General features: G+C 30.1%; 1 protein-coding gene across 1 annotated transcript; it reads left to right on the top strand.

Annotated features, from left to right (window-relative positions):
• Positions 1-297: 297 nt before the first annotated feature.
• Positions 298-6,349, top strand: LOC148282147 (uncharacterized). Its single transcript, XM_088225577.1, has 4 exons — positions 298-385; positions 1,898-2,170; positions 3,969-4,250; positions 6,054-6,349. Exons 1-4 carry the CDS (start codon positions 332-334, stop codon positions 6,198-6,200), a joined length of 756 nt encoding a protein of 251 aa, XP_088081703.1. The 5' UTR covers positions 298-331; the 3' UTR covers positions 6,201-6,349.
• Positions 6,350-15,364: the final 9,015 nt, after the last annotated feature.

Here is a 15,364-nt window from a genome sequence, read left to right as displayed (position 1 = left end):
CAATCGGGATAACGCACTTGTGACGTCACATGCGGAGTAATTTCAAATAATTATTAAAAAAACACTGAACTTCCTCATTTTAACATGATTTAATTCGTCACAATGTACAATAAGTTACCAGATTTATTAGATAATGCATAGATAATATTCAGTAATAATATGACCGTTCTTTTGAACTTCATTCATTTTTTTTTCACGCATATTTACTTTAATTTGAATTAACACCTGTATACACTAAGATTATTTTGGCGACAAACAGACAACTTGTATATAAATTAAAGGATGTCTTTTTACTACGTAGACTGCTCTTGATATTCACACCAAACGCATCATGGATATCAAAGTATTATTTTTATTCGCTCTGTTAGCTGCAGTTCTCGTAAATGTAAGAATTCATTTATTTTATTTATTTATTAAAATCATTGACAATAATTTGTTTGATAATTTTACTAAATTTTCAAGCCTTTTGGAATTTTATCTGGATAGGCAGATATATCGAGCATAAATTGTAGAAATGATGAAATTCAAACAAAGGCATAAGTGTTAAGAATAGAGTCATCAAACCTGATAACGACTCTGCGACGGTAATTGCGCTGTAAATGATTTGAATTCTCCCTTTCCAATTTACTATTTGACTTTTGTTTGATATTTTAATAAAATTCTTACAAATTAGAACTCTTTCGTCCCCATGATGACGATTTTCTCCGATCTCTATTTAACTTAACCAAGTTTAAATTTTGTTAAGTTTCTATTACTACAATACGACAAATGACAAAATAATAATAAATATTGCATCATTAGTGATTATAATTACTGCACTAATAAGCGGGGAACGGATAATTGGAGGCACAAAATATCCTTTTTTGTTTTTTTTTCATCAATTTTTTTTTACATTTTACAACTATTTTGTATATAGATACGTGTTATAATTTTACATTTAACGTTCCACCTCTGTAATGCAGCAAGATGCTCGTGTTTAAAACCCTCACTCCCCAGTGATGTGAAGCTAGCGCACATTACGTCTAATAACTATAATATCTTTATAAATATAACAAATATTTGGTTTAGATTTTCCGTATTTCTCCATTACACATTTACGTATCGGCTGAAATAATTTGTTATTAAATAATAAGTTCTTATTAGGCACAAAAAAAACACTTTATTGGAAATCGGTATACCACAGTATACCAATAACACCAGGCGTTACACGTCTACTACATATCCAGTCACGTAGTCCAGTACTAGCTACTTAGTAACTCTCGGGAAGTTGGCGCGGGTGCACGTGTCGCCCGAGTCGTTAGCGATACCCAATGGTTTTTTCATGTTTTCAGCAGTTAGATTTTAAATATTATCATCTTTGAATTCAATTATGGTTAATTAAAGCCATTCTCTATAAATATTCTATTTTTCCCTTTTTAAATCTCTTATTTTTTAAATGTGTAGTGACTACACAGCACCGTAACGCGCGGGTGTGTTTATGACAGTAAGGGAAAGGTTAAAGAGGGAGTTTGTTTTACAATTATTTATTTATTTATATAAATAAATAGATCATTACAGCGGAAATTACGTTGGAGTATATTTTAAATGTAAAACCGTAAAAAAAAACGTTTTTCACGATTCTTCATCACTGTCCACTTTTAGACATATACGGGTATGTATTTTTTTTGTGCATCAATCCTCTGAATACATACAGAACTTCCAAGATCTTCGTTGCCTTTTATTTCCACAAACATTCCGATAAATTAATTCAATCCTACTTATTATTGTTAAAGTTACTTATAGTTTTGACTGAATACTAATCTAGAAACGTCTCCGCGTTTGATATTTGAGTTATTTTTTGTTTTACTGTGTATACGTGTATACTGTACCTATCCTTAGAACCATTCTTCTTTTTCAGGCCGATGATCTTCCTGGCATTCCTACGCTTGGCGACATCCAGACTAAGGCCGAAGATGAGGTGAAGAAGCTGGTGACCTTGGCGGACCAGGTGACGACCACGGGAACGTCTGCAGCAACAGAAATGGCCCAGAAGCTCCGAGAGAACACTCAAGCCAGGATGCTAGATGCCGAGGCCGTGGTGAATAAGACTGTAACAGAACTTAAGGACAGCTTGGTGAATGAAGTGCAGAAAGCTGGAGGATCTGTGGACAAGATTTTGCAGTGTACCCAAGTAAGTTAATGTTATAATCTCAGTGCCTTCAAAATTAGAGATAGTCGAAATTGAAAAAATCATTAGCAAGATGCATAATATTTTTCAGTCTACACTCACTTAGAAGGTTGAAAAAATTCTTACCCATTAATACTAAATGCACCCTTGTACAAGCATTACTACTACCCATTCTATTTACGCTGATGTTTCCACGACTGATTTGAGCTGTGAGCAACTCGATAAACTTGAACGACTTCATAATACATGCATAAGGTACATTTTTGGTCTTAGGAAATATGACCACATTTCTGATTATCGTAGGCAACTGAAATGGCTCAAAATTAGACAGCGGAGAGACTATCACTCCCTCTCACTTTTGTTCAATGTACTTCATAGTCCTAACGCTCCTATATACCTGCGTGAAAAATTTCAACGCTTATCAGTTCATGGTTTACCTCTTCGTTCTGATTCTCAAGGCATTCTCTTAATACCCATCCACAATTCCTCTTTCCTCTCTTAAACAAATACGTTTATTTCTATTATTATATATCTTTAGCTTTTTTTTTAATATTGAATATGTTCTGTAACTTGATCTATAAAAATAAAACTTTTATTTTATTGGTTGGTTGGAATAAATTTCCTTTTGTCAATAAGCCCGCCAATGTGCAAATAACATAATGTATAAAAAGTTGATTAAAAAAAAAATAACAATAAAAAAAATGTTACAAAATATAAAAATTCAACTACATTATTTAGAGATTTTTCTGTGTTTTTGGTGTTTCATTTGTCTAATTTGTTTATATTTTTTATTTCTATTTTACTTTTGGTATTTTAGTGTTAGTTTCTAACCAGAAAATCTTCGAACTTCAATCGCTAGTCACTGACTAAACCACGATGCAAACGCACGTCATATTTTTGATTTTACCATAATGTGGAGTGTTTGCAGTGCTTAAACATACTTGACTTGAATAACAAATTAATTTATAAAGCACTTGTTTAAATGTACTTTTGAGGTGTCAAATCAATTACATTGTTTATGGTTTTAAACGGTTTTATGGGTTTAATCTTGAATACATAAAAAGGTAAATATTTCTTTCAATCACCCAATCATAAAAATTTTAAGAAGTATAATCTTTTGTTTTAAATTATAATTTAATGACACCATCCTATTTGGTAAGAAAGTTTTTCTGCTTATTCACTTATATTTAAAAAACAATAACGATAAGCTATTAATATAAAAATTAACATTAAGTATTATCTTAAGCAACAAAAACACATGGTAAAATGAAGAAAAGATATTGTTTTGTTAATTGTCAACAATTTCGCATAGTTAATAGGTACAAAATAATTAAATTTTCATTCTTTTTTTACTGATAATATTTTATTGATTCCAAACTTTCAAAATTTTCCATCTTTTAAAAAACATGCACTATCCTGGATTCAAACTAAAGATATAAACTCTTTTTTTCAATGATTTATTTTGTTGCCCTTAATAATAAGGAATATTTATGTGTTTTTTTAAATATTTTTTTATTTCCCTTTTTAATTACTATAAAAAAATACCATATTATCTTTTACAGAATATTTTTTTTTTCTTTCTTATGTTATACAAAAATATTAAAACTGTCCATTGTTTATTATAGGAGCAAAAATTCATTAACATTTTCTTGTATATTTTGTTTACTATTTTTCTATTGATATGTATTTCGTTGATATGTAATTATGCTTTGTTTTTTTTTTAAACTCTGTTTTATTTTTATGTTTATTGTAAGAAAACAAAAAAAAAATTTTTTTTTAATTAAAAACACTTTTTTCTTAGATGGCCCAATCGGCTCTGGATACCTTCAGGAATCAGACCCTAGAGAAACTAACTGATTGTTTAACTGAGAGGGTCGAGAAAGCTGCCGGAGTCATGACTCCCATTCTCCAAGCAACACAAGATGTCGCCACCATCATGTCCGAAGTGCAAACCAACATTGAGAAAGACTGTCCTGCCAATAATTCAACGATTATAGATGTTGGACAGACACTTTGTACTCTCTCTCTCATCTTCCAAGCGGAAGAGAAAATAGCTGCCCAAGCTTTAATAATTTCAAATAAGGTAGGTTATTTTCGCCTTGTAATCTAAGGGCCAGTTGCACCAACAAATTTAAACGAAAAGACCATGTTATGGCAAAACGTTGCATCATTGCATTGTTGTATTGTTGTATTGTTGATAAGCGTGATTTTCCTAAAGGTGGTCTGAGTTGAATAAAAAAATTAAAGATTTTCACTTTGATTCCTATTTATGACGTCATAAAGGATATCATCATCATCTTCCCTTTCCGCACCAAATGGTACATAGGGCACTGCATTGGCACACCAATCGCAACGTATCTTGATCATTTTTTTATTTACATGAAGGCAAGGTGATTAGTTTTACGCTTCAGGTACCAGTCTAGGGACTATGAAATATTATAGTGTAAAAATACCCTTTTAAATAAATAATTCATATCAACCATGTCGGGAATCGAACCCGAGACCTCTTTCATGATAGGCAAATGCGCTTACCATTACTCCACGAGGTGGACGAGCATAAAAGATATACATCATTGATAATTGCGTTTAAAAAGTACTTGTTTCATTTTAAATTTAATAGAGATGAAAAGATTTATAAAACTTTGAATATTTCATCTTCTTATGTTTCGTTTCTTTTATTTTTCTAAATTCTGTACTAAGTTAATCCCTTTTATGGACTTATATTTCTTTAAAGATCAAAAATCACTATCGGAAAAAGAGATTATAGACATATAAATATTTATTTATTTATTAATTTATAAATAATTTTACTTACATTTATTGGGACGCAAGTCTTAACTTAATTGGACTAAAGTCCTCTGTTGAGTTGAGACGAATAATATACCACAGGTACAATAGTATAGCTCGACACTCTTAGTACTTAACAGAAATATCATTTAAAAACAATACATTACACAGTCTACTCCAACATATAATATATTCTTTGAACAAAAATTCTGTAAATCTCATTACTTAGCGTGGCAATTTTTTTAAAACTTGGGTGGTAGAAATCATCCTTATTATGATGAATTGCAAAAAAAATTAATAAAATAGCGTTTTTTTTTAAACAACGGCTACGCTAAAACTATTAATAAGTCTTAATATTTTTAATACAAAATTAACTGTTATTTAATCCAAAAAATTAGCCATTATTCATCCTGCGAAGACTGGTTCTATTGATTACTGTTATCATCCGCAGGTTTATGATTGACCAACTTCTTCTTGTTGGCAATCACTTGTAAAAAGGCCTCTCTGTCTTGCGCTGCCCGGAACAACTCTTCAACACATCTCATTCCGGTCGAGTCTCTTATGCTGCGCAGCCATGACGTTTGCCTTCTGCTAGGTCCACATTGTCCCTCAATTTTGCTCATTAGTATTAGTTGGAGAACTTTAAACTTTTCTCCACGCAAGCTCTGGCCCAGATAGAAGATCTTACGGACCTTTATGCATTTTAACAACTGTCTGTTGTAATTAGCTCATCTCGGGACTTCTACATTGCTGAACAAATCTGTCCACGGTATGCGAAGCATTTTTCTGTGAAGCCACATCTCGAATACCTCTAACTGGTTCATAGTATGTGCTTTCAAATTTCAGGTTTCCGAGCCATGCAACAAAACTCACACACTAACATTAGTTAAGCCTATTAAGGCGAGAATATAATATCTCGTCCAGAGTCCTTGATCTATTTCAAACAAATAACTGTATTATTTATTCCGAACTGTATTGAGTTAAATTAAATTAACTCGATTTTTTTAACAAAAATTGTTTTAGTATGTTTAACGGCACAGTAATATTTTTATAATAGTAATACTAAATTTCTCTCTCTTCGTTTCTTTTATGTTTTCAGGTTATTGATGGATCTACTTTTATCACAAATCTTGACACCCTTCAAACCGATTTGACGGACTGTTTCGCCACCAAAACTGCTTCAGCTGTTTTAGACTCTGTACCGATTATTACCAATATTGTCACGTGTACCACTACCCTTCTGTAATTCTACCTTTCACGAAATAAAATGATCAAAAGGCTAAGTAAATTGTATTCAATTTATAGATGATATATCCTTATTTATGTATTCACGTTTATTAATTTTAATAATTACCAATAAATCAATAATGTACAGTAATTTTGTACCAATAAAAATTAACTTTTTCTATCATGCACAAAATTAAACTAGGAGAAATTATCCATGTATATAGGTATACATATACTCGTGTATTAAAATATTGATAGATGTGTTTTTGTGGTCACTGTATATAAAATATTTAACTAGTTATATTTTAATTCTTCTTTTATTACTTTTTATACGTATTTCTATAAAAAATACATATGTTTATTTTTCTTACTTTCTTTCTTTGTAAATATTTTTCCTGCACTTTTATTTTTGCCGACATTATAATATTTTATCAAATAATTGAAAATTTATAATAAATATGCATTACATATGAAGAAATGTCTTTAATTTCAATACCTGTGATTTTGTTTACACTACAACATTATGACTATTTCAGATATTTTAATTATTAATTGAATTCACAATTGTATGAATTCAATTTTCTAATTCAAATACTTAGTGAGGAATAAATTCGCAATATTTATTATAACGGATGTTGTTTCCCAGTGAATAAAATAATTTACATAAATTATATTAAAACCTAACTTACTTAAATGTCTCTTAATCATGTCTTTGATTTAATGAAGGAAATAATTAGGCATTGAATAAAACTATTGCGCATAAAATTAGCAAACCACTTTTGTGAAAACGTAAAACAATTGTTCTTTTATTATTCTAAACGTAATTACATTTTATGTTTATTGCAACATATGGCTACAATTTTATTTCATTATCATCTATTTTTATTAATTATTCAATTATTATTATAACTGTAGTGAATATATTTATTTATACAGTATCTAACAAGATGTCTAAGTTACATTTATAGGATCTGTCGGCATACATCAGTTATATATTTATTTTATTGTACGTATTATGTCGTTTGAACCACTACATTTTGGCATAAACATATTTTGCCCGCCTCATTGGCAGCACAAATAATTGAGTCTTAGATAAAATTGGCAAATATGGTCGAACGAGGTGACAATGTTTGTGCAATACAGAAATTAATTCTACGTATTTGATTTGCAGAATTCCAAATGCTTTTGAATGCAATTTCATGAAAGTCGAAAAGCCGTGCATTCCTAAAACTGACTGCCGGTGAGGCTACTCCAACATTTTTCTCAAGTTACCCATGAAATCGACAATAATCCATAATAATTCAATAAAATAATCATATGAGTAAAAAGACAAGAAAATGCATACATACATATATATTATCTTTATATATATAATTCCTCTGTACGTGTGATGTCACCGTACTCCTCCTAAACGGCTGAACCGATTGACGAGCGGTTTTCAGAGAAATATAGATATTTGCGCTGCGCGTGTTTGTAGACATTAAAATCTTCAATCGAATATGTAAAAAAGAAATTAAGAGCATAAATATTTTAATTATCATTCTACCAGGGTTGCATTCGAGGAGAATGCATTTACAAAAAAATGGAAAGATGTTGTTTTTTGTGTATAAAAAAGTTTATTTTTGAATGTTTTCAAAGAGCGTTTGTTTTTGGGGTTCTTAATCAGATTGTTTCATTGAATTCCTTATAATTTCTACGCATTCATTTGTTTTTACTGGATTTTTGGTTATACTAAAATAATATAAAATTTAATACATTTTCGAAAATCGTATTCTTACATAAGTATACCCCTCTGTTGGTGAGACGACCGGCATTTGACGTTTGCAAAAAAAATGCCATATTTGAAAAAATATTTATTTTATGTTTTGGAATCAACCACAAACAAGTACCTACCTAAATTATATATTTGAATATTAACAATTTTTTAGTTTTGGAATTCAATCACAAAAAAGTACCTAGGTACTTACTTATCAATAAAAAGTATTTTTCCAAGGCAAGCCAACGTTTGGGCAGGACAATGTCTGTCGGGTCCGCTAGTACATTTATAAGATTAAGAAACATAAGTAGAGACAATATAAAAAAGTGTACTAATTTTTTTGTTCACTCATTGCTCCAGTATGGAAATATTAGGTAGAGAGGAGCGTATAATAATATAACAAACTCTTTGTACAAAGAACCATTCTTAAAATAATACTTTTAAAATGTTCAATTATTCCAAGTTCCTAACGTAAGCAGCATTTACAGGAAAATCAATCATTTAGTTGATCAAAGACAACAATGAAACAAAAGTTAACACTACCGCGTCTTCAAAATTTTCAACCAATATGAATTTTTTTTTTCTTTTGAGATGTGGTTGCATCGCAGAAGGCTTAAGATATCTTGGAGAGACCTGATAACGAGCTTAGAAGTTTTAAGTCGAACTAGAACGAACAGAGAACTCTTAATCACCAAAAAAGTTCGTAAAATTTCATATCTGGGGCATATTATGCGTGGAGAAAAGTACCACTTGATTCATTTAATTTTGAAAGGCAAGATTGAGGGTCACAGAGGGGCTGGAAGAAGACAGATGTCCTGGCTGCGAAATATACGAGACTGGACTGGCTGCAGGACTGTGGAACAGATTTTCCAGGCAGCACAGGACAGGGAGACTTTAGCCAGAGTGATTGCCAACGTTGAGGATACCTGACAGGGCACTAAGAGAAGAAGAAGAATATGACTTTAGTAACTTCAACTTCAGAAAAATAACAGATATTAAGGCGCAAGAAAACTTTCGAGACCCCCCTACTGTTATTAACGAAATGACAGATAAAATTTAGTTAAAAACAAAATTAACGGAACACTTTATTAAAAGAAAAACAACAAAAAATATGTAAAGGACAATTTCAAAATGTTGTTTTTTTTATTTTTATTAAATTAATTATATTGATACTCGTACTCATGATAATTCATTGCAAGTCCCTCTCTAAGCACAAGAGCTTATTTCTTTTGGAGAGGAACAGTATTAAAAACAAAAACATGATAATATTATCCTAAAATATGTATTGAAACTGAAATGTACCTGAATTCTAGCGTATTAAAATAAACAAATTAGCAATATATTGTTTCTTTACTTTATCCACTTCTTCAAATCTCTCCTTTTTACCTTTTTCCGAACCTAATGGTGCATAGAAAACTGAGTTTTTCACAATACGCCGCATATATTAAGCATGTATGTACATACGAGTACATATTAAGCTAGCCGCGATTACAGATGTGTTACATTATTGAAAACGTGTTTTCATATTACATTACTTGAAAATACATTAAATTTACAACGTTATTAATAACCAGACCAACAGTGACAATCAGTATATTTTTTCAATGCGTTTATTTGTTTATCTGCAACACAGAACAAATCAAACTTTCGAAGTATCTACAGTTTAAATATTTGCACTATATGAAAGACAATAATGTTGACATAATATGACAGCGCAAATAATGTTAAGTTGGACATGATTTATTCATTTATTTACATTATTCCCTTTCCGCACCTGATGGTCCATAGGGCATTGCATTGGTGCATCAATCGCAGTGTATCTATATCATTTTTGTCAGGTACATGAACGTAAGATGACCGTCCATACGTTTCAGGTGCCAGTCCAGATACTATGAAATATTTCAGTGTAAAAACACTTTATAAAGTACAAATACGAGATGTAATTGCCATATTGTCTAATATTATCAAAGAATCCCTATACAAATCTCTAAAATTAATAGGAATTTTTGTAGACTTACGAAAAGCATTCGACTGTATTTCTCACAAGCTAATAAGAAAATAGAACGCCGTAGGCGTAGTAGATATAGGCCTATGTTGGATTCAAATCTATCTTCAAGAAAGACCACCGTGTGTAAAAATAAAGAAAACACTAAATCGTTCCTTAACCAGTTTTTGGCGAACCCTTAGGAACCGTATTGGAACCGTTACTCTTCATAATATATGTCAACGACATATTCAAACAAAAGTTTAACAAAATATATCTATATATATATATATAAATATCTTACGCCGACTACACAGCTATAATATTATTTATTTATTGTACATGGACATAACTGGAATACAGCAGTAGAGTTTGCAAATAAAGATATGCTTATTTTCAAATCTTGGTTAGATAAAAAAAAAACATACCACATTCCATTCACAATAAAAAATCTTAAAATAGCACCAAGTTCGCGCTCAGCCACTGTACCGGCTGGGCGTGAAATATAGTTCCTCCTTCCAATTCTAAAATAAGTTGTTAACTGTTAAAATACATTGAGTTAGTGTTTATAAGTGGTCAATGTGTGGACAAAAAGTGGGAAAAGAAGACTATTTATTTTATTGAATTGTTTTACACTTTATTCTTACCAAAATATGTGACAAGTAGCGAACAATGAAAACTTTCATACAACAGTAACCCTGTTGCTTAAAAATTACAAAAAAGTAAATGAAATCATTAAAACCGCTTAAGAGTTTTTGAATTTGAAGAATTTGTGACTCGAAAGTACCCAAAGTTAACTATCTGAAATACTACTACCCCTCATAATAAATTACAACAGTGCTACTGAAAGTGAACTTATGTTATTTTATTAAATTATTCAACTGTAATAATAATAATATAAAAAATAAATATTCACGATAAATTACTATCCATGATTTTAAATCGGTTTGTAGTCCCGTGGCTAGTGTTGCGGATGGATCAGAGGTCCAAGGTTCGAACCCCACTCTACCCCAACTTGATTTCCATTGTCTAATAGTGAGTTATTTACAACTCTTTTCTTTACAAGTCATTTAACTCGTTGAAAATGGTCACTCAAATTGTAATATTTGGGTAAATTATAAGAACGCTAATATTTCTTTTCTATTAAAAAAAAAAAAAAAATTAAAAATTTTTCACCCAAATATTTCTTTTCTATTATTTTTTTTTTTAATTTAAAAAAAAAAATTCAAAAAAAATCATTCAAAAAAATCCCCTTTATGATTTATGCTCAATAATAAATCCCTAAAAAGAAATTAAGTACCTATATTGATGTAATAATTGATCAGAACATGAAATGGCGTAATCATATCAACTAACAAGTCAAAAAAATACGGCAATAATAACAATAATAATAATGGTAATGGCGGTTTATTATCAAAAAATACAATTTCATTATCTACAACATGTTTTAGGTAATAGATTTTTCTGAATTATGGTCTAGCCTAACTAAGTACAACCTGTTTTAAGGCAGACATTTTTATGCATGTACATATTTATAAAATTGAGAAACATTTTTAGTAAAGACAACATAAAAGTTGACTATTCTTTGGTTCACTCGTTACTCCAGTATGGGGTTATTGGGTGGAGACGAGAGTATAATAATCGTAACAGAATGAACTCTTTGAAAGTAGTATAGATAACAATTCTTAAATACTAAAAAAAACTTTCTCGGCAAAAAACACTTTGTTCAATTAGTTCAAGTTCCTAACGTAGACAATATTTACATAAAAAAATCGAAAAAAAAAATATTCAGTTGGTCGAAGAAAACAATAAAACAAAATTGAACACAAACACATCTTTGCTAATTCCCAATTATTTAAACTTTAAAATAATATGTCATACTGAACAATTACAGGAAAAATATATTTATTTTATCATAAAAAACTTTAATAAGGGCCCCAAAGAAATTAGGTAAATAAAATATACAAATCAATTGAAAATAAAATTAAAGTATTTTGATAAATGACAATGTTTTATACTTTTATTATTAAAAATACTTTTTTTTATATTAATAACTCAGTGTAAGTTCCTCTCCAAGCACAAGAATTTCTTTATTTTTTAAAGAGGAACAGCATTAAAAAATTAAAAATAAATATTAGGTAATAAAGCTGTTCCTTAATTATTATAATTTATTAAATACGTAAGTAAAAATACATTTATAAAATTTCTTAACCATGACTCGAATTGATTCCGAGACCTCGTTTTGTGGTCAAATGGCCAGCAGGTTTGCCTTCCTTGCAATTTATTAATTGCAAACAATCTTTCGATAGTTATTTCCGTCATAACAAACTATCAATAAGCTTATATTTAAAGCATTAACATATTAGTCGATTATTATTTATTTAAAGAGGTTTTTTTACACAAAAAAAAATTTATAGTCTCTGGACTCACCTGAAGTGTACATTAATCATCTTATCTTCATGTATCAAAAATGATTAAGATAGGCTGCGATTGGTGCATCAGTGCAGTGCCAAATGCAAAAATGTTTGACCACAAAGTTAATGCTTTAAATATCAATTATATTGTAAAGTATTTTTGAATGTCTTGCGTTTGCCTTTGCTTTATTAACATGCTCGTTTTATTGTTGTCTGTTTCAGCATACAGTTTGGCCATACACTTCCCGGCAATTTCGACATGCAATTCACAAATTAAAAAGTACAAATGGAATATTTTATTTATTTTTATTTTATTTGGGAAATCAACAGTTCTACATACGTATTTATAGTAAACAAACAGATATAGTGGATAAACTAAGAACTAATAAAAGATTTCCACAAAGTATACAAAGTTACTAAAGAAAATATATTACATATTAAATGAATACATTTAAGTTTATACATACAAAAATGTTATTTTCATGTACTCGTAAATATTTTTCAATAATCAAAGAATTTTTTATTTTTTTTAAGAACAGTAAGTTATTGTAAATTGGACGGGATTAGGACAAGAATACTTGAAGAGAGGATAAGGAGGGGAAAGGAGATGTACATATTTATGAATTTGAAAACGTATTATTTACTGTAATGTTTAATAATCTGGACTGGGTTGGATCAGATCATGCCTCCATATATTAAACAATCAAAATAAACTGAAATTGGAGTAATAATTTAGTGCTCTATGCACATGAATTATAAAATATAATACAAACGACAATATACGTACATGCCTGTGAAAATGTGTAAGGTAAATATTTACTCCATAAATGTACGAACGTATTTTATCATCAAATATTAAAATGTTTGCTTTTCACGGTGCAGATGCAAAATATCGTGCATTTCTGTTTTTTTTTAATCCACGTGTTCATCAATTTCGCCTGTTTTATCTACCCATTTTTACCATAAATTGTTTATACTTCAAACCAATGAATTACACTTAGACAACTTCATCGGAAACGTTTATTCGTTTAATAAATAATACGTGGTATGCACATTTAAATGTTTTCAAACTGTTTTTTTTTTATGTATTGTGAAATACTTGATAGATGACGAAAATTAAAGTGAACTCGTTCCCAGGTATGTTATTATGTTATTGGTTTAAAAACAACCTGCAACATAAATACTTATAATAACTTCATCCAAGTTGCATTTCAGCGCGGTAAGGGTAAAAATGGTGCTATTTCATAATAATGGAAAATATATAAAAACGGCTCCTTCAATTTTTTTCGTTTTCGAAATATTAACGCCATTTTTTCTCCTAAATGAGTTCAATAGAACGGAATATTCAAAACGTACAAAATGTGGGAAAAAAAGTCGAAATCGAGCTCGTTTTTGCCAGTTCAATTTTTATTTTTTTGTAATACAAATAATTAGACCTTTCTGTTTGTTCTTTTCTGTGATGATAGGTAAAAATACATATGTATTACATCAATTAAAAAAATATTTGATTAAATACCTGAACCTAGAGTCTCACAAATAACGTTTTCATTGTTATTTATGCTATCTCGTAAAATTCGTTATTTGTTGCCTGTGTTTGCCGTGTACCCTTCAAATAGAATTAATAAAAATATTTTTAGAACATTCTGGTTCGTCAGCATTTCTCATTCCTCTTTCCCAGTGATATGTTTCAATTAATTATTTATTTTTACAACAAATTTTGGTGTAATTTTTCTATTTATTGAGTTTTGTCTACCTATAGGAATTTTAGTGTAAGTTTCTTCTTTCTGTTAAATAGTCGCTATCAGGCTTTGGTGGGTTTTTTCTGTTAGTGACTGTTTCAATTTATATTGGAATTCTGTTAGTTTGGTTATGATCATCATTTTATGTCCTGTATTTTTGTTGTCTATTGATTGTGTTCATATTGTTATTCCCTTAGAGTATATACATCTGTATATACTATAGGGGAGCGCGGGGTAATGAGAGCGGGCGGGTAATGGGAGCGATGGTGATTGTATGAAACCTATGCACATTCGGGTGACCTTAAGCACTCGGCCGTTTCTGTTAATCACCGGAAAAGTTCGCCCCATCGCATGAGCCGTTAGGGCCCTGCGTTGAGTCACGAGAGACGGTTGTTAATTTTTCGGTCCAAGTTTATAAAAAAACTGCCAGTTGCCAGCGTCCAGGCCAGGGTGAAGATAAATTCTTATTGTATTATGTTAATGCGTATTATATACCTAAATTCGTCTTCTTTCAAGTGCCATTCGTCAAATTGTGATTGAAAGTCGAATAAGATATTCGTGTTTTTAGTTTTGATGCTATCATATCAGTCCGCGGGTAATGGGAATTGTGGTACAGATGCGGAAGTTGCGGAAAGTGGGCCCACAAAGAATGTTCTGGCAACAACAGTCCAGATTCTTATATTTGTGCTTTTTGTTTGGGCCCTTAAAGGGTCTAATTTTGTTTTCGTTTAACAATTCCTTTAATAATTTAGTAATTTTCTTTTTATAATAATAATTCTTTAATAATAGAAATTTTCGATATTTATTTCTTTGTTTTGTTGAAATATTTAGTTTAAATATTAAAATCTTAAAAATTTTATATTTTCAACATGTTTATGTATATTTTTTTATACTTTGTAATTAGACATCATGTTCGTTATTACTAATTAAATAAATGGTTGATTTTTTTATTTATGTTGCTAATAGTTCTTTGTATTAACAATAAGATTAGATTAGAAGTAAAAATTATGGCTCCCATTTGCTATATGAGAGTTAAATGGGCTCTCATTACCCGCATGTATGGGGTCATGGGAGCGATTGACTTTTTATAAAATCTTTATTGTACCTTAATGCATGGCTGTAGTTGATTTATCCTGTCATGAACAAATAGTAAAATAAACCAGGTTTAAGTTACTAATCCGTAATGACAACAAAGTAAACAAATGTGGTTTTTATCAACATATTCCCTTAGTAGGCTCCACTTCCCCCGCGCTCCCTTGTATAGATGTATATACTCTAAGGTTATTCCTG

The sequence above is a fragment of the Micrasema longulum genome, unplaced genomic scaffold, assembly GCF_059751315.1.
Source record: "Micrasema longulum isolate JH-2025_06_02 unplaced genomic scaffold, ASM5975131v1 h1tg000373l, whole genome shotgun sequence".
In the NCBI taxonomy this organism is placed as follows: Eukaryota; Metazoa; Arthropoda; class Insecta; order Trichoptera; family Brachycentridae; genus Micrasema; species Micrasema longulum.
The sequence above is the reverse complement of the archived record's forward strand: the minus strand, read 5'-3'. Positions and strand labels throughout refer to the sequence as shown.

Excerpts from the sequence above, each read along its gene's own strand:
- LOC148282147 (XM_088225577.1), top strand. The coding sequence starts at position 332 with ATGGATATCAAAGTATTATTTTTATTCGCTCTGTTAGCTGCAGTTCTC. Across the intron at positions 386-1,897 it reads TAGCTGCAGTTCTCGTAAAT|GCCGATGATCTTCCTGGCAT; the intron begins GTAAGAATTCAT and ends CTTCTTTTTCAG. Across the intron at positions 4,251-6,053 it reads CTTTAATAATTTCAAATAAG|GTTATTGATGGATCTACTTT; the intron begins GTAGGTTATTTT and ends TTATGTTTTCAG.